The sequence below is a fragment of the Falco punctatus genome (genome assembly GCF_963210335.1).
Source record: "Falco punctatus genome assembly, chromosome: 4".
NCBI lineage: Eukaryota > Metazoa > Chordata > Aves > Falconiformes > Falconidae > Falco > Falco punctatus.
Genome location: NC_137583.1, coordinates 82,073,401 through 82,094,382, shown reverse-complemented (window position 1 = coordinate 82,094,382; position 20,982 = coordinate 82,073,401). Strand labels below are relative to the sequence as shown.

At 37.3% G+C, this 20,982-nt stretch overlaps 1 protein-coding gene across 1 annotated transcript in view; it reads left to right on the top strand.

The window, feature by feature from the left end:
* Window positions 1-20,379, top strand: part of AGMO (alkylglycerol monooxygenase) — a 210,381-nt gene extending 190,002 nt beyond the window's left edge. The window contains exon 13 of the mRNA XM_080386057.1: window positions 5,285-20,379. Coding sequence (XP_080242183.1) covers window positions 5,285-5,365 — 81 coding nt within the window. The 3' untranslated portion in view covers window positions 5,366-20,379. The remainder of the gene's footprint in view (window positions 1-5,284) is intronic.
* The last annotated feature ends 603 nt before the right edge of the window (window positions 20,380-20,982 follow it).

Below are 20,982 nucleotides of genomic sequence, written 5' to 3'. Positions count from 1 at the left end.
CATATATTGCTTGCCTATTATTTTCTCATTATCTTTTAATAATGAAGTACAAAACTAATGAGACATATCATAGTAGCAAGAAACCAGTCTGTGAGTGAACTATCAATATGCTTTGTGGGTGTTGAAGATACTTGGCTTAATCCTGTGTGTGCCAACTGTCTCTTACACCTTGTTTTAGGTCAGGGACATGCTGAATTTGTGAGATGTGTGCTGCACTGGTAGTCTGTATGTGTGTCATGAATCCTTATGGAGGATTTCCAGACATCCTGCTACATCTTGGACAAATGCTATGAAGCCACTACTGTCACAGTTATCCCTGTTCCCTTCTATCCGCAGTTCCTTCACCCACCCACCCCCCTAAATAAATAAATAAAGGAATAAATAAGTAGATTCAGCTTCCCACTCCCTTCTCCATATATTTCCAATTGTGTGGAAGGCATCACACAGGGAAGGAACCTTCTTGTTTCTTGGCTTCCCTTTCCAGGTATTGTTATTCCAACTTCTTTTGCCAGTGCAATCTTGATTTGTGTACTATACTAGATCAGTGATTTCTGGATCTGCTGTTAATGCCATGGCTGCTCATCTCCAAACATTGCACCGAGAATGAAGATCCATGCATTTATTACCCAAATCCTGACTTCCAGAAGTAGTGAACCCCTTTCCCCATTTCTGAAACATATATTTTCTATCTCCTCTGTGGAGTCCAGCACCTGAAGCAGCCCTGTGCAGAGAAATGGGGGAAATGCACTGGCTGGGTACTTGTGAAAGCTGGAGTAGTTTATTCAATCATTTTTTATTAATATTAGCATTTTTAATTAACTGTTATATCAGTTTATGATCTCCATCTTTACTAGAAAAGGACAATGACATTACCCAGATACAGTCTTCCCAGATAAAGTCTAAAAATTACTCTGCCCTTGTTATTTATAGTATGAAATGATTTCTTGAGCCTTTGAAGAAGTCATGTCCAGATTTGTAGATAGAGAATATAAAAAGAACCTTTTTTTAGGTTTTGCAAACATGCAAATCATGTTTGATTTGCAGTATCAGTTAAACTATTCCCAGTATCACATTGAGAGGGCTCATCGTTTATCATACTTGCCAGTACCAGGTCCACTTTATGTTGTGAACAACCAGCCTAATGAATTATGTGGATGTGCTGGTCTTCCTGAGCCCTCTCCAGAGCTAGGAATACATTAGCCAGCACAGAGATGTTCAGAGAATTCAGTATCATAAACACGGCTGTTCATGTGGTGTTGTACCCCAGATACAGCCAATTCATTGCACAGTTGCAGACTGCCTCTGCAGTGAAATTTGGATTGAACATGTCTGGGCAGAATCTGAGAAATATCAGAGAACCACTGAATGATTTAGGTTGGAAAGGATCTAAGGTGGTGTGGTTCAGGCCTCTTCCCCCTCCTTAAAGCAGGGCTATTTTGGACATTTGGCTACATATCTAGACCAATGTCTAAAGCCTTCTAATTCTATCCAGATTAAATTTGCAAAAGTAAAGACACAGCGTCTAGGCAACTCAGATTTAGAAAGCCATTACAAAACAGAAAATGGCAGAAAATTACATTAGTGATCAGCAGCAAAGCTAATAATGCAGAAGTGGGTGCCTGAATTTAGCTGATAATTTTAAAGTACTTTACAGCCTAATAAACTTTGATCACTCCCCTGGGGATTTCCTGTGAAGAGCAGACCCAGTCCTGCAATCAATCCATTAGTTAAGCTGTCTTTGTTCTTGTGAGTAATGTTATTTACATTTCTTTAGATTGTTCAGAGAGACAATGTGGACCCTTTGGAAATAGAAAGACTGTGTGAAAGGAGGTAATGTAAATATTTGGAAAAGGACTGTCCTTTTCCAACAGTCTAAAGAACAGTCTATAATTAATCTGTAGTTACTTGAACAGGTAAATGTAACAAGTTCTTATATTAAGGCAGCACAAAGTTTGCATTTAACTTTGCTGGATATACAGTTGTGAGAAATTCTGCTTTTAGGCCTAGCTGTTCCATATATGACCACTGTCCACAGTAATTTTTCATTTGAAGACAGAAGTGAAACTATTGTTCTTATACAATATTATTTGTGGGAGGATTTTTCTCAGTGTAAAAATAGAGAAAAGTACTATTTAATTCTATCTTTTTTTATTTCAAACCTGGCTGAGTTAGGAGACTGGTATGTGAGTATTTTTATCAAAGGACAAATATTGGTTTGGACAGTACAAGAAGGAATGAGAATTTCTGTGACAATAGATTTAGAAACTGCAAAGAAAAAAACAACAAAAAAACCCCAACAAACCAAAACAAACCAAAACAAAACCTGTTAGGGTGCAAGACAGTCGAACAGAAATAGAAAAGTATCTGCACATAGGATTCAGGAAATATGTTTTCCCAGGGGCATTAGAAACATACTGGCCAACTGTAGTTCAGGTTGCCTGTTGGAATGCTTTTCTGCTTCTTCCTGCTGCCCACGCTATTGTCTGCTCAAAATTCTGGCACATATCATCTCGGCTTTCCATTGCTGACATCACCTGATTGCACTGTTCATTCAAGTGGGTCAAGCCTTGTAACTCCAAAATATATAGCAGCAATCAAAAGAAACTGAGCTCCAACCTACACAGCAAGTTTCTGCTTGGTAGCCCTGTACAGCTGGCTCTGTTCAGGGTAGGTCAGCATTGTAGCAGTAGAGCCAGCCAGAATTGCTGTCATGGAAGGGAGGATGTGGCCCCTTAATTTTTTTCCCTGATGGTTGGGTTTTTCTCAAACCTCATCCCCCACAACCTTGCAGCATTATTGCTTCATGACTACGTTATTTCCATCGAGTACTGGCAGTCCTGACATTGATAGGCAGTGAATCAATACTTTTATAGAATCACAAAGCCAAACTAGTTCTGCAGATCCACAATGTGCAGTATGTGGTTTTTTCATTCTGGATGTAATAACTACAATTTGAAGTACGCCCCCGCAAGCATTGATTGTGTGGCTTGAGAACTTCACAATAAAGAATTTAATTAAGAAAGAAGAAACTGCATCACTCCATTTTGAAATGAAAAATTCACGCGAGATGTTTTTTTCATTTTTGGGCTGTAATAGCAATAATCGTCTTTAGCTGAGGACATTTCCTGGGGCTTAATGGCCCATGGCTGTGCTTCTTCAGGTGATCATCATCTCCCAGCAGTCATTAATCCCCAACAAATGCCCTGCACCTCAGTCATTAAATGTGCTTAAACGTGCTTCTTCTGAAAATGAAATACTTCTATATTTAATGCATCTTCCAGGAATAGGAGTGATCTTCCTGAGGTGAGGAATGAAAGGAGTTTAGTCATGTGTCAGACAAGTACTAATTATGACAAGTGGATAAGATCTGTTTCTGGAGATAGCACAACAAAGAATTTTTCTACAGTAAGAGCGTGTTATATGTAAGTCATCATTTTCTGTATGTCACGATTCATACTCATCCCAATCACGTAACAGCCAAATCAGAAATACAGAGAGTTATTTGTAGTTGGTTTTCTTCTATGAGGCATCTCAGCAAAGGAATAAAACATCTCACAAAACACGGAGAGTATGTGCCTGCAGCAATGCTTAAAAAGTCTTTCCATTGCATAGCTGTAAAATAAAGCTATGCAGTTTTACAAGGTGTTCGTGATAATGCAAGCAAAAAAAAAAAGAAGTTAAATCTTTCATACCTAAAGGTCTGAAACTCTTATAAGTAAGTCTTTAGGTGAGAATTTTATGAGTCTTTCTTACAAATGGGACCACAAATACAGCACCAACAGTGTCATCAGAGGTTTTAAACACAGCCTACCACCCTTGCTCAAGAAGAATTAAAGCCTTCAATGAAAATAGTCAAGGAGAATTTGTCTTGATAGAGGTTGAATGGGGATTGGATTTTTTTATTTGATTGGAATTCTACTTACTGATGCATTGCGTTATTTCCATCTCCTGCTACTAAGTATGTAATGCATAGATTATATGGAGCCTGTATCTGTCCCAAAGATGTTGTGAAAAGGGATCAGACCTGATCCCATTATGTTCCCTTCAATGAGTGCAAAAGGAGTACCTTTTTAGATATTATGATCATTTGTTATTTATGTTGGACATTCAGATCTCATGTACTTTGGTGAGTGACTGTATAAATGAGGACAGAAGTAGATTTTTGGGCCATGCATTGTTAAATGTTGAACGTTAAATGATGTTATGTTAAAAATGGAGCTTTCCTAGTCAGTACCTTTTGATTGCAGGTTAACCTGAAAAAAGAAATATTATAACCTGACCCCAAAATTCCTTTTCTTTTCAATTTTCTCTGTCCCTTCAAACAAACAAAAAAATCACCCCAACAAGGCATCTTCCAGTATAAATGGAATGTTTTGTTTAACTCACAGTAAAAAATTTCACTTTAGTAACCCATAACAACTGCCTTAGTTTTTCAATTTTCTAAATTAGAGAAATTTTTCTACATGAAAGACAAAGGTTTATTTAAGAAAACTTAAAATACAAAATTTCACATATACACGTGCACATGCATTTTATCCTGCTCTTTTTCTTGGTTTTTGGACAAAGCTATTATCTGAATTAGACTTTACCCTGCAAGTATTCCTACTCATCCCAAAGCAGTTTTCAGCAAGTAAACTAATTAAATATATATATTAATAGATCTTTCATTAAAATTCACTGACTGAAATAAAATATGCACAAAGCCAAGGACAAGATAAAGAATATTACATCTTTAAGTTCTTTCCAGTCTAGTTTATATCTCATCATAAATAGTAGGTTGAGGCATCAGTACTGATCTATTCTACTGCAGCTAGAACACTTATTTTGCTGTAGATTCTATTTTAAGGCTACTTTGGTTGTATGGACCTGACCGTGCAACTTACCATGGCAGCATTCTTCAGATCATTTGCCAAAAAAACAGTTAAGATTTTTGCACTGAATGTGTGTCACATCTGGTGTTATTATTGTCCCGTCTTATTATATATGACTCCAAGTACTCCAACTCCAAATCCAATCACAAAGTAGGGACAGTCATGCAGACTTTGCCAGTTATTTTGTTTTGGTCCCATTCAGAAAGAACAAATTCAAACAGGAATGTACAGAATGAAGAACCATAGAAAAAAGAAAGCATATGCTCCTGAAGTGAATTTATCAGTATGCCTAGAATTCTTGTATACTTTCTCTACTGAAAAGCTCACTGTTTTCACCCATTCATTATATTTACAGACAAGTATAATTTAAGAAATCTTATATAATGTTTCTCATTTTAAATTCTCTGTTGTAGGTTTTGTTTTCCCTCTGCGCTGCATTCTGGGGAATCCAAATTATGAAGCAGATCACTTCATCTAAAGATAAACATCACTGAAAGAACAGATCTAACATCACTTTAATTATGGGAACATCACCTTGGAATAACCTTTGAAGTTCCTTGGAATTAGTCAGCTATGAATCTTGCTGAATCGCAATCATTTCACTTATGATAGGAGAGGTTTGTGATTTCATGTGAAAGTTTGAAAGGTTCATTGGAATGTGTATTCATTTTTATTTGATTTTTAAAAAAATCTGCAATTTCTCCCAAATTTAGATAAAATATTTTCTCACAGCATGTAATTTTACATTCAAAGGATTACAAAGTCTTAGAAACCATGTAAAACTAATTGCATTTTGCAGTGATTTTGTAAGCAATCTTATGTGAAAAGTATTTTTCACAAGAGGAATAATTAAAATCATATTTGTTGTAACCTGGTATAAAGTGACTGACTGTCTTCCTATTGAGGCTAAACGTAAACATATGTGAATGTCAGTTTTTCCGTAATGATTGAATTACACCAGAATCTCAGTGTCATGCCCAATTCGGTGTTCATAACATACAGCTACATGAGGATGAGTAGTTGAGGCAAGAAAATTATTAAAAGCAGCATGATAAAATAACTCAAACTAGTATGAGCTGAAACATCTTCTATAAGATCGGCTGATGTATGTGTTGTATAATGCAGACTTGCAGTTTAGACTGAATTATTTAAGGAGTACACCTGCAGTTGCCAGCTTTAGACACTGATCAAGCCAGCACTTACACATGGGTTTCCCATTGTCTAATGTTATTCACGTGACAAAATATTTGCAAGGCTGGGCGCTTAATTTCTGGTAATTTCCTGCCAGGGTGATCTCAGGGGAGATGCACGTCTTGTCTTTCAGGAGCTGTTGGAAAGATGGTTTGTACTAAGATAGGAAAATTAAATACAAATGGTAAAGGGAGTCTCCAAACAGCAGGACTGGCAAAAATACTGGAGCTAGGTTGTTTTTCTTTCCTCACACTCTTCCAACTTTTTATTTGGCTCCAAGACTTTTAGAAGTGCTTAAAGTCAAGTAGCTAAAATATGTAGGCTGTCTTGCATGCTTCAATACCTGGATAAAAAAATGGGTTTATGTTTGGATTGGTTTTTTTTTCGCATTCCATTTTCCTTTAAGATGTTAAAGACATCTCATATTTAGACAGCCTACTTCCAATTAACCTATATTATCCACCTCTGACTGTAACAGATGCCACTGTCTACATAATTGGATGTTTCCAATAAATTGTCAGAAACATGGTAATGTTGCATAAATAAAATTGATCCATTCTCTAGTGATACTATCAGCTTAATTTTATATAACTTTTTTTAAAAACCTCAATTTTTAAGTTATTCCATTTGTGTGTCAAATGCCTTGTGCCTATCACTTTAGATTATTTTCAAAGACCTTGAAATATTTGACTGAGAAAGCAGGTGTTACTTTGATTAGAGGTACTAATATCTGGGATGCAAAATAAGGGTAATACCTTCCTAAACTGAAGGTGGGTTTGAATAGAGGACTAATAGTGGATCTTCTTCACTTTACATAATGAGAAGATGAAAAAAATGTCCCATGAAAAAGGCCTAGAAGAAATCAGATTTTAAATACTTGTAGACATGTTTAATTCCAACTGTTATTCAAAATGAGGTAAGCTTCCAGTGCCATTTTAAGAAATGGATAAATAAATACCTCTGAGTTTAAGAGTGGAAATACAATCTTGTGCCTAACACACCAGTGCGGTAGCCAGGAGCTTTCTCTGGTACCACCAATTCTGACCAAAACCTATCGTCTCTTTCCCTGAATTTCTCCATCTGTGCAATAGGGGTGATGGCAACACTGATGGAGTTGCTCACCATAATCAAAGTACTGTGTTTGAGATCTTTTCCTTAGAAAGTTATTATTAAATATTTAAGAAAATTATAGAATCTGATTCCAGAAATACAATACAATCTACAAACTTCTTACATCACCCCATAAGTTAGAGTATCTATATTGTAAAAAATTGTAATAGTGACATCAACCTCACAGGAATATTTTGAGGTCGGTTTAATACAATGACTAAGTAACATAATGAAGAGCCAGTCATATTGAAATTCAGTTTCCTTAACAAAATAAATCCTTAAAAGAGACAGGAACAGGATAAAGATTTAACATTTTCTGCATTTAAAAGTCTTGGAAGGACAATAATGAAGATCTGAATTAAATTAAATTAATTTCAAAGATATCTTAATGAATGTCACTGATTACATGAAGTAATGAAAGGAATGGGATTTCAAAGGTTAAGTTAGATGAAGATGTAAATGTTCTACATAAATCACCAGTTTCTCATTCTTGTCACTATCAGTTGCCTACAAATAAATTATCACTATCAGTTGCCTACAAATAAATTAAAATATATATATAAGCTAGTGACAAATATAAAAGGCACAGTAGTTTAACTAAGATCTTACCCAAAACAAAACAGCTGTACTCATATGAGGGCAATTCTAATAAATGAAATATGCAAGAACCAGGCACAAAATGTAATCCAAATACCCGTGCTACAGCTTACTTTCTCAGAGATCATGAACTCCACAGAAACCTTTCTTTCCTACTTTAAAAGTGTCTCATTTCTCAGCTTGATGGGAATCTGGAAATGAAACATTCCTCAGCTTCGATTTGGCAGCCACAGTTTGGCCAAATGAGGGGGTGGGGGGGTTCTACTATTGGGAGCATCTAACATGTCTAACAGAACGGCATCCCTTATAAAAAGTGGCTGATAAAGGCAACCTAGTCATTAAAGCAAAGGACAAATAAATTTTCTCTTTTCCAAGGGGTTTTAAATCCCAATTTCCTACTTCTAAGGACTTGGCATTTTCTATAGGTTGTTTGAAAGCGAGGTGCAGGAGAGGAGCAACATTCTTCCCACTGCATACTGAGCAACACAAAGTGCAAGAACAACTCGTCTGTCTGCAGGCTTGAACAGACTCATCATGGGTGTCCAAGACTCTTGTGCTTTACAATTACATCCATTGGGTATGTGTGAGCAATCTTTTGGATACAGACTGGAAGCTACAGATTGCCTTTCCCAGAGAAGAGGGAGTTTCAGCAACAAGCTAATAGAAACACCCTTGGCCACATCATTCTCCCATTAGCTATATGCTAGGTAGCTATATCCCTGTCAACTTGCTTGTCATGAGTTTTTTCAAATATAAACTATTTCAATATTTTATGCACCCTGCACCAGTACAGGATCTAGTTCATACTGTCTTTATAGCCACTGCATAAGGTATAACAGTCATCCCAAAGATCTCTGTTTTTATATAATCAAGACACTCCGGAGACTAGCTAGCCAGTGAATTGAATTATGTGTAGTTAATATATTACATGCAGTTAATTGAATTAATTAAATGCTAACTGCAAAGATTGCTTATTGCTAGGATATGTTAGTGATATTTTGGTAAGCCACCCTTCTCCCCTCACCTTTTTAATATTCCATTGCTTGTTTCTTAAGAGTTTGACCATGTTGTGTGGTTTAAACAATTGTATGGGATCAAGTGAAATCAGGTAAATTATGTGATAGAGATAGATACAGATATAATAGATTTTGTGCTATTAATGTTTTTTCTTTTAGAGAGCCACTGTTTCATGTTTCTGGAAATAAAAATACTGTGCAAGCTAAAGCCCTAGCTCACATGTCCAACTGAGAAACTTCATAAATAACATTTGTAATATTTGCAGTATTGCTTAAGACTTCCTTTTGGTTTTGTTTGTCATTAAAGTCCCCAGTGGCACACCTTGGAGGGAAAATGTAGATAAACAGAACTTTTTTTCAGCAAGAGTGTTAAAAAAAGTGACTTCCCCGGTTCTTTCCAGCTGTTGTAATGTCACATCCCTACACATGGCCTTTCCTGGACTATGTACACAGCAATATCAAGTTACTGAAAACCCAGAAGTAAGCAGCTGAAACCTGTGTTCTCTTGAGACCTGACCCTGTGTCATTCAAGTCACCGAAAACTTGCTGCTGACCTCAGGATCAGGGCAGAGCATTCCCTGTAACAAAACAAGAATGATGCAATATTTACTGCAAGTCAAGCTTTGGTATGGTGCATTAATTAAAAGTAATACAATTGCACAGTTCCTTGTTACCATAAGTAGCTAACAGGATGTTCTGTTACATTAAAATGAAAGCCCTTTGATGGATAAATGATGATGGGTAAAGTTGTAAACTGTGTATACCAGATACAAAGGACCGAGCACTCCCTTCTCTTGTCTGTCCTGTCTCCAGTTTTCTCTGAAGTCTGTGGGATTAAGGACATCATTACCTAAACCATAATCTAAAAGGAGGTAGTTGATCAGATCTTTTAAAGCTTCCTTTTTTACAGGAAAAAATTCTTTGAGCTTTCAGGATTTTATGTCATGCAATTAGACACTACTAAGCTGAATGGCACCAAAGGTAAGAGTTGTTTGGACTTTGCCTTTCAACTTGTGATACAAAGATCTATGGCTCAGGGATGGAATTCATCAAGAAGAGCAATAGTTCTCAGAGAATGCTCAAAGCATTGCCACGTCTTGCACTATTATGCAAACTATGTTGCCCATAATTTAAGTTTTTCTTAAGACTCTGGCTTCTGGAATCCTGTGACTGCTGCTTTTTCTTTTTTTTCTTTTTTTTTTTTTTTTCTTTCCCCATGCATATTTGCTTTCTTTAACAAATGTTTCTGACTGCTAAAAACAAGAGCTATAAAAGGTTAAAAATCTAGAGGCAAACAAGAAGATTTTAGTAGGTAATATTTTAAAGTATTTTCCCTTTTAACCCACCCTAGTAATTATATGAGGCTTGACTCATGATTTTTAAACTCTTGGGGTTGCTAATGCTGAATGCAAAAAAACTATTCTTGGTCTATCCTTCTTCCATAAAACCTCTGGTTCCAGCACAGCCCTATACGATGGCCATGAGGCAGAGTTTTGCTGGGTTTCCTGGTTCCCTGCTGGTGTTTGACCTATTCAGTTTGGAATTAAAACAAAGCGGACCACAGAGCCAGCTCCCTGGGGGCCCACGACCCTCAGTAGCTCTCAGCAGGCACAGACCTCAGCCACAGTATGTCATGGTACCTACTACTCCCAGTAGCTCTGGTCAAAGCAAACAAGAGACGTACTTGTGGTCTTCAGGGTTTTCTCTTTCTATAGAGGAAACAAGTGTAAAAATATTGAGTTTGAAATGCAGGTACAAACTGCAAGGTAAAGCAAAAATAAGGTATCTCACATACTGAGAAGCACTTCCATATTAATATCAGAGCCAATGGAAAACTTGGCTCGGTCCTTTGTCATTTTTGCCCCACCTATGGAAAACAGCAGAAAAATGTGGAAACATTGAGTAAGAATGAACTGCTGAGTGTCCTTGTGTTTATGGTTTGGCAAAGAAAAGTGATACACAATGAACCCTCTCCCAGCCGCCCCTCGCTATATTTTAATGCTTCCTCCTTTATTCTTTCTTTCCATTGTTTGTCTGTCTGTCTCTCTCTCATGCTTATTTGTTTTTGAAAAAAAATCTCCTTTCTTGCTTTAGGTTCATTATGTGTGGAGGTACATAATGGCATATTTCACATCCACAGATATGTTATTTTATTTTAATAGATGAGCCAAACATACTTGCCTAAAGGTGACTACTTTCTTTACTGTTCCTGTTAGTCAAAAGACCCTTCTAGTATTCAAAACACACAATATACCACTCATACATTCTTAATGTTATATTTATTTATTTCAGATGTGTGTCTAGTGTCCTCTAATGATTCATTTTCTATTTCCATGCCAGTAACATAACACTGTCCTTTTCCCAGTTTCTATTTCCTCTCCTGTTTCTTTGCTGTTAATTCCTTGTCATTATTTGTTGTCTCTTCAGTGCCATGCCTCGGCTGTCACCGTCTCCCTCTGCCTCAGGATGTGCTACTACAGCCTTTAAGCACTATTTTCTAACCTGCTGATTTTAGTGTGGCAGAGACAGGAAGCCCAGTAGTAATAATGTTTGATTAAAAAGAGATTAAATTAATAAAGAAAATCATGGAACATTTTAAGCACTGTGGAGTTTGTGGTATTTCTTCTGCTTACGTATTCCCACAAAACTTGAATGTGAGTACTTATCAGCACATAAATTACAGTTATAGAAATGTTTGCCAGGAAAGAAAAATACTGTTAAGACAATTGAACTACAGTTTTTAGATCGAAGAATAACCTATTAACTTACTGAGTGTGATCATGCCTTTTGCTTATGTCTGTCTGCATTGAGGTCATGAGTCTGTTATTTGAAGATAATGGCATTACTCCTTTGCTTCAAGTAGCAGCATTTGTGATTTGAGTTCTAACCGCCCTTTACCTTCTCTCCGCCCATGACTCATGGCTGACTCATTACCTTTAATCATTCTGAAAGCACATATTTTATTTTTGTGCTTTTAATTACAGTGAAAAAAAATGCTTTGAGGGAGGGTAAGGTGTTAAACACTGCAGCAGTGCAGGTATGTACCAAGATGCTTATTTTTGGAAAACATCAGCTACTCACAGTTTCCTATCCATCACCACAAACTGGATTTCACACTGGTGTTTAGCAGAGGAAAGCGTGATGATCAGAGGTCAGTGAGAGACATGAAAGGGACATTTCTGAGATTCTGACAGCAGTTTGCCATTGAAGGTCAGATCACTTTTGGTTTTATTTTATGTATGACTAATTTTCCCTGAAATACAGCTGTAAGAGAGAAGTAATGTATTCACGCCTTCATTGCCAATAATAAGATATATACTTGAATATACTTTTTTCATTGCCAGAAATATTCCTGTTATTTATGGGAAAATCTAAGAGTGCCTCATGCCTATGGTTAATTATGGTTAATTATGTCTGATAATTAGGTGGTATTATGTATGTAAATGACCTTATTAAAAAAGAACAATGAACAAGGGATTGTGCTACAGAAGCAGAATTATTGCCCAGTAGTTTTTTCCCCCAGGACTTCTCCTTGCAAGAAAGCCCTGTGGTTGCATTAGAATTCAGTTTGCATAGTCCTGGGTGTTACAGGACCACCGAAGCTTGCTGTGCACTACTAAAGGCTTCCTCTTTGAACCTTTTCATGGAAACTGGTAATATTTTCCCTGCGGAATCAACTGGCTCTTAAGATGTGACAGGAAAAATAACTCATCTCTGAGTGTGGCTGAGGGACATCTGAGCATTGGCAGTGGTGGACATCGTACATATCAAGCAGCCCCAGCAAGGTGAGATGATCAGTCTTCCTTCCCCAGCGTTTCCAGGCAGGGAAGTGGAGATGGACTGGGGCAGCAAAAGTTGCAGAGAGAGGAGCGCAAGTTATAGCAGATCCTGCTGGGGCAGCATGGCGGTATGCCCTGGCAGGGGGATGCAGCAGGAGGTTGGCAGTTATAAGCCTATTGGACATTAGTGAATACCATGAATAGCATGAAGTCCCTCTGATTCAAAATGGAAAGTTCGAAAGAACAGCTGTGACAGAGAAGATGGTCCACAAGTGGTACCTGTGGCCTGTTTGTGGGCGGTGGTGGTGGCTGTTGTTGTTATTCTTTCTTTGGGTTTTGCCTGTTCAGGAAGTTCTCCATCACACTATGCCAAAACGGCACAGAGTAACTGCTCAGAGATGAATTTTTGTCTTTAAGCAGCAAAGGTATTTATTTCGTGCAACATTGGGGAGCTAGCCAATTTGCACCGGACAAACTAGCTCCAAAGTTTTCAGTGAAAAGTTGGGTATTTTATGTGGTTTATGTGAGAGGTTACAACATCTTCCCATACATATTCATTTGATTTTGACACCCAATCATTCCATTCATAATAGGTGGGATCTAGGTGGAATAAAACTTTCTTTGGTCAATGATTTCCTGACTCATGGCCTCCTTATCTCCTTCAGGTGCCCACCTTATCTTTTCTAATTATTCAGAGTACATTCCTTTAACATTGTCAGTGGTACATTCCTTTAACGTCCTCAGTGGAACCTTTTCTTATTCAGAGTACGTTTCTTATTATTCAGGGTACATTCCTTTCTCAACACAGAGCATCACCCAGAGCATTGTACCAAACTCATCCTGACTGATCTTTTTAAGACCTTGCTCTGTTTCAGGGTAAGTGCAAAACACACTTTTCTATGAATATTTTAATGAAGAAGATGAAATTGTATGCTGGTAGGTTTGAGCATTTGACATCTATTCGCAATACACTTCTTTGTGGTCCTGTCAGATTCTACTGCACTTACATGCAAGATAAAGAAAATGGGCAAGATGCAGTATTGGCCATTGAAGCTGATATAAAGACATCCACTAAAGTGCATAATCTAGAACATTTCCTACTGTAATGTTCTCATTTAACAGGATAAGTACACAGGGCTGTATACAATACATATGAATCACCAGCAGAGACCACTTCTAGTGGATGCAGATGTCCAGTATTAAATGTATTTCTTCTGAGTTTTCAGAATAAATAAGTGTTCAGGTAATATTTCCCCTAGATAGTATTTCACAAACAATATAGTTGTAGGCAGTGTAACACAGACTAGTTGCTATGAGGTTAATTTTTATCAGTGTGTGGAAGAAATTATCAGAGATATCTTGCAGTCAGATTTTAGTGGGAAAGAGCAGTAATGACCAATAGTACTGTTAATAAGAGTTAGAAAATATTAATCACTGTATTTTTAATATTAGTAAAAGTAACTCAACATTTCAAGTTCAGTTGTACTGTCTGAGCTCAGTCAAATTTGCCAAAAATGTGCACTGGGATGTTTTTGTTTTTTCTGGAACATTTTCTGGAACTTATGGAAAATGTAGTTATGTAGTCTAAATATAATCTGTGGAAAATACTCTACTGTAAGGCCTATTTTCCTGTTAAGGAGATCACATGCAACAGTATTAATAGTGCCTGAGTCCTTGAGCTTGTCTGATTAGAAGATTTACATTTGGTTTCTAAGATGTGGAGTTTTATGTCTGAATCCTTACAGAATAGGATATGTGGATATACTTTTGTTTTCCAGAAGGCATAGTCATATTTCTCAACCACTCTCTAGTATTTCTGGGTAACTGCAACCATAACCTCTGTGTTTTTACTGACTACATACGCAGCATATGCTAAGGTTAAAAAGGTACAAAATGATACTACATGGCTATGTTCTCACATTTGCTTCCTCTGGGGAACAGCTTCTGATTAAGAAGAAGTAAGCTAAAGTGTAGGTATAGAAATAGCATGTAGAAATATATTTTTCTTCCATGGTTTCTGCATCTTATTTGCTTGTCTGGAGAAAATATGTTAATTTTTTCAACTAGGCATTGGAAGTCCTATCAACCTTTTCATAGTCATAGAATGATTTTGATTGGAAGCAACCTTAGGATCGCCTCGTTCCAACCCCTCTGCCATGGTAGGGACACATTCCACTAGACCACGTTGCTCAAGCTCCATCCAACCTGGCCTTGAACACTTTGAGGGATAGGATACCCACAGCTTCTTTGGGCAACCTGTTCCAGTGTCTCGCCACCCTTTTCAGCTTTTCATAGCTGTGGTCATTATTTACTTCATGTTTTGTTTTCTTTATCTCTACAACCAGTATGGAATTAGAGGCTAGATACAATTCTATACTTTAGATGACTGAGAAAATCTGATTAATACAATCCCATTAATGATTTTGCTGTGCTATGGCAATTGCTATTGGACGCCACTGCTTTTGACTTTTTCTTGCTGGATTCTTTGAAATTTCTCAGTGCCTTCCTTATACCTTCTACAGGGAAACTACACAAATGGGGAAAGCCAGCTAGGCTAAGGACCCTACACCGTCTCCTGTGTATGGATTACCCATGCAAGAGTTCTTTACATCAGGAAGAGTGATGCTGTGCAGTTTCAGTCTGCTCTCTGGCTGTCTGTTTTACAAAATCTCTGGAAGTGATCACTCAAATAAACTGTTCAGACACTGTATGTGAGGACCTGGGCTCTACTTTTCTCTAATAAGCCAATTCTAAAGTGAAAAGTCTCACAGATAAGGTTCCTGCTGTCAGTAGCACACCAGAGAAGATTAGTAAAAGATGAAAGAGTAACCCCTCCTCTAACAAGCAACAGCAGGTAAAAAGCAAATGAAAAAGCCACTTGCTGTGTTCCCTAAGAGCTAATTTTAGATTATATGTGCTCAAGTGCTGCCATTTCTGGTGGAAAGAAACCCTGCGACCTGTAGTGCATGCTCATACTTAGCGGTTTCCAGCATGCACTGATGGTTATACCTTATGCAGGTTCCCATCATCCCAAAGCAAAGGTGGTCTTGAAAAAAAAAAAAAACCACGTTTCAGCAGATGAAACAGGAGAAGCAGCTTGGTTCTGTTCCTACAGTGTTTTACTAAGAAGAGCTTGATTCTTAGCTGACATAAGCTGGGTAGCTGTGCTGACCTTAGTGTTTGGTTGTTATTTTCTTTTTGGCTCACTGAATTTCTTCACATCCTAAGCTCATTAAATTGTGGCTTATCCAAATTCCCGGTAAGAAACAGTTTAAAAGATAAGTATGGTAGCATATTGTAAGTTCTGTAACTTAGGGCAGAAATTTTTTACAATGACATTTATAATACAAAGGTTCCCTAGACTGGGAGCCACAGGCTTGTCACTTGAACCATCCAAGTGTCTGTGTCTTTGAATTAATGCACAGGTCCAGGGTTCTAGGCAGAGCAAGAAGAATTCCTACATGAGCAACAGGGCTCTAGCGTGGACAGGTCATTTGCAACAAATTAATCAACTGCTCTTGTCTTTTTGGTCCTTCAACTAGTTGCTTGAAATAGACTAGCAACCTTTTGGACGTATTTGCTACTCAAAATAACTGCAAACTGGAACAATGTTCACAAGCAGATCGTAGGGAGCCATGAACATGGGAGCTGTTTGCATTGGATACTGACATCTTGTGGTACAATTTAGTTTGGGGATGGATCCTGATGCAGTTTTTGCAAAACTTGTACCAGTGAAAATGCTCTACTAGATAAAAATGCCATTCAACATATGGGCTTACAGAGATTTATAGAAAAAGTCATTATGTTTTCTAAAGGAAGATAGCCTCCCATTCCCTGGTGTGTTCCCAGGAATTAGGGGGTACAAACTGTTGGGTTTTTTTTATTTTTTTAAAGTAGCTGGTCTTCCAAGGCAGAAGAGCTGGTAGAGTCATCTCAACATCATGTAGTAGGGCTGACACAATAGCTATGTAGGGTTTATACTGCTTTTCCAAGCAGTATAAAATGATATTCAGAACAAGAAAAGATTCCAGTATTCACACAGAAAATATGCTTTTTCAGAAGATTTAGGGGTTAGAAAAAAAAGAACAAAGTATCGGCTTGGTCAGTATAAAAGCTGGAAGATTTCTGTAGCATGGGCAAATATCTCTGAAATCATTTTACTCATGTTTTACTTACCCATTTCAAGCAGCGCTATCATGTTTTGACAGGTCATTCCAAAAGCAGTAGTAAAGCTTCATAGCAGACTTACTCAAAATGCGATCCAAAACAACAGGAAAAATGAGTGTTTGTAAAACACAGTGCAGTAATGTGCAAAGTAGGCTAAAGAAAAGGTAGGCTATTTTCTGTAGTTGGATCGGGAGAGAGCAAAAAGCTAACAGGAAAGTGCTTAGTAGCCCAGACACTCAGTAGGTTCAGTTTTACTTTCATATTCAGTGAAACTATTAGGTATTTTTGATCTAATAGTAAGGGCTTAAAGAATGAAAAGACATGCACTGCTCGGCAGGCAGCTGCTCACTTCAGTGTCTAGCTTAATGAATTGTGCTGTCACGCTGGGATTTGAAGCAGTCCAGTGAGTAAAGCTTCCCTGCTGCCTTTCTCTTTGACTGCATTACACAACCAGCTCTCTTTTATATTTTGATAGTGACATCTATTGGAGCTTTGAAGAATAATCTCTTTGGGAAAAAAAAAGTCCATATATGTATTAGTAAAAGAAAAATTGTTTAATGACTAAAAAATTTAGTCTAAACAAAAGAAGATACATAAAAGAAAAATGTGGCAAGAGTTCAAATCAGATTCAGGAAAAAAAAGTGACTTTCTCTCTTTCAATGATGGGTGAGCTTAGAAACTTACTCAGATGTCTGAAGTTTGTTTAGAAGAAACCCATCAACCAAAGCTGTAACCTCAAAGTGAAACAAATCCAGGCTTTGACTGAATCCCCTATAGATACACACACGACTGACAAGTATTGACAAGACCAAATCTAACCGAGTGGATACAGTGGCAGTTCACCAGTCAGCACAGACTTGGCAAGCCATCCTCGTAAGCTACTGAAGTCTGTGCTGTTAATGGGACACAATCATCCAGACCATTTAGAATGAAATTAACTCTGTTTTTTCTAAGCAAGCCATCTTCACACCTCTGGATTATTTCACACCTCTGGATTACATTGTGCATATGGCTTGTGTCCGTTGGGAGCTTACGGCAAGTGTCGTATGCTTGTCCAGAGATGTAAGACCGATACACAGTGAAGAAGTGTGGCTAATGGGTTTAAATTACAATAAATTAGCCAATGTATTTACAATTTTTTAAAATGTGTGTACTATGAGAATACTCTAGCATTCAGTCCCTTGTGTCAGTAGTAGGCAGTGCTGAGTAACACTACCTCACAAAATCTCCAGAAGTTAGGAGATATGAAACCCGCAAGGAGTGTGCTGTAGTCCCCAGGGCAGCCCCTTTCCTTTCTGTTCCTTGTTCTCCTGAGTCCCTTCCTGCACATCAGAGAAATGTGCCTTATTTTCCTCAGCCCATGTCTCTCCATAACATCTGGCCCATGACAAATATTCTCATAAGAAAGTTTCGTGTTTATTTGCTAGAAGTTGTGACTTTGGGGGCTTTATCCTGGCTTCTTTTCTACAGGGATATGATAAAGGATTCCCCGATATTTCAATGCTGAAAGAAGTAGGAGATTTCTTTGTTGTGTCAGATTATAGATTTTGGTAAAGTTTTATTTTGTTTTGGGTCTTTTTCCATATGATTTGATTTCAGATAAATCTGCTTTTTAAATGAAATGTATTTTCTCAAACAATCAAAGGCTTTAATTGCATTTTACTTGTTGGTATTGTCTCACATATCTAAAGGCCTGGTTTTGCTTTTATTTATTCTGGTGTAACTTCACCAGTAGCAGCATGGCTTACACCCTATTGACTCCATTATCATAATAAAAACACAACTCAGACAGGGAGCTAGTAAGACAGGGATCTTACTATGAAATGAAGAGGTGAAGTACAATCTTAGAATAATTGATTCAAACAATCTAAGTGCAAAAGTATTTGATAAAACCTTGAATAACTTGACAATTTTCTGAACTGCATATTTTGCAAACCTCTATACAAAAACCCTTTCATATCCCATATAAAACAATTGATAACGTCTTCAGTTATTGTTCTCATATAAATAATAAATCAATTTCTCCTGCTGCTGAGTGGAACATGTTCAATTTTTACAGCCACTATTACATTCTCCATTCTTATTCAGCATTTACACAGCCTGAAGGAGAAATAAAATGTTAATGATGTTGTAAAGACCCCTTTTATAATGAAAATATATCCAAATTAATATCACCTTTTATTTAATAGGAATACTATTATATCATATTATTTTGTTTTAAGAGTGTCTGTAAAAAGATAAAACAGGAAAGAGTCAAGCAGTTTAGTCAGTGTATCACAACTTCTCTGTGCAAATATTGCTACACAAAGTAATCTGGGTTTGGTACTCTAGCCATTTGCAGTTTCATATAAGCAGCCATATAAGCAGTTTCAGTGATATCAGTTTAAGGAGGCTAACACTGCAGAGTCACTTTTCTCCATCTAACTGTGCTTTCAAGACCACTGATTGATCAAATGAATATAAGGAGAGAATACTAGAAGCAGCAAATGAAAGCTTCTTTCTCTAGACTCGAAGATAGATATTCAGGGAGAGATTGATTTAACTGGAATGAGTAAAACTCGCTAAAATCTGTGCTGGTACTTTGTGAATAAGATCACAAGAGACAGAAGGTGAGGCCACTGCAAAGGTTTTTATATAGGTACCTGGTTCTGGTATGGCCAGGAACTTTTAATATACCTGACCATCCTCAAGCAGACTCAGAAAAGGTTTTCAGGCCTCTCTGTAGCATACAGTTGCTCAGAAAGGCTCCAGCCTGTGTTTGCTGCGCTAATAGGCTCCTTGGAACATTGTGTCCTGAGAGCACAGGACAGAGACATCCTGCCTGCGCCTGTCCTATCTTATTAAAATCCACCCTCATCTGAGCTGTGAGGGACTGCAACTCTCTGCAGAGACACCTGGATGCCTGCTACATCCGTTTCCCCAGTATTCATGCTGTGGGGATAGCGTGTGGATTCGGGCACATCACCAGGTCTGTGTTGATGCAAGGTAGTAGAAAAGCACTGCACTGAAGTAATGATCCCTCCCAATGACACCTGAACGGGTTGTCCAGCCAGAGCTGCAAAGGTAAAAGAATTTGTAGACTGAAGAAGGAACATACATACGTAGGGAAAGTTCTAAACCCAACTAGATGAATAATAATGTTAAAAATATACTAGGAATAAATCTACAAGGAATGGAAAAAAGAACTCGTCAGCAACGAAAACTTTATCTAGGAAGGGAAACACTAGCAAGGATCAACTAAAAGCTGCAAAACATTAAGCTCAGATGTAAAAGAAATGGAAAAATAAATTAAAAAAGTATGACTACAAATCCAAATGAATGCCTTGTTTCAGTTTTTAATTATGAGTAAGATATAGAACATAAAGGAAAAATGATGATGGTTCATGACTTTGACTATATAAAAAAGCAAACAACTATTTGAATCAACACTAAGTAACCTTAATGAGTTCAACTTTGGGCACCCATTATTCACTGTTCCAAAATAATGAGGAAAAAGGATGCTTTCATCAGTGGAGAACAACAGATACCTCACTTTTATTAGATAAAAGAAGAAAATTCTTGAAGTAGTTTGATGCCTGCTAGTCTGACCTCAATAAACTCAAACGTGTTTAAAAAAGGAAGAAAAATTAAAAATGCGCAGGTAAATAGGAAACAGAATAAAATACAGCATGGATTAACCAAAGTACGGTCATCCCAGACTAAATTGCTGCCATTTCTACATGGGGTAACTGATTTTTTAGACAAGAGCTGCATAATAGGTCATCTATCAATACTTTAACAAATAATTGTATGTAATACTGGATGGGAAATTATTAGCAAAACTGGGAGAGATTATGATAAATGCAGGAATTATAAGGCATGTAAGGAAACAGACAAAATGGATGACTAAATGCACTGGGTCTTTTCAGCCTCAAGAAAAGCATGCTGAAAGGGAATGTGATTGTGGTCTATAAAATCACAAGTAGAAAGGGCATCAGTAGAGGATGCTTATTAACTTTCTTTAATAATGGAAAATCTAGGTAACATCAAATGGAGTTATAGGCTGTTTGGTTCAAAAGAACACGGAGTACTATTTCACCTGCCACATAATTAAGCTGTGAAGTTTACAGCTACAGAATGTTATAAATATAAAAAGTGTTTATGGAGTTCAAAAATACTTAGATGGATTTATGGAATAAAAAAATCTATCATGGGCTATTAAACACAAAAATCATGTACTTTCCCTAAGCATCTAAGTAGAAGGGAAATTTT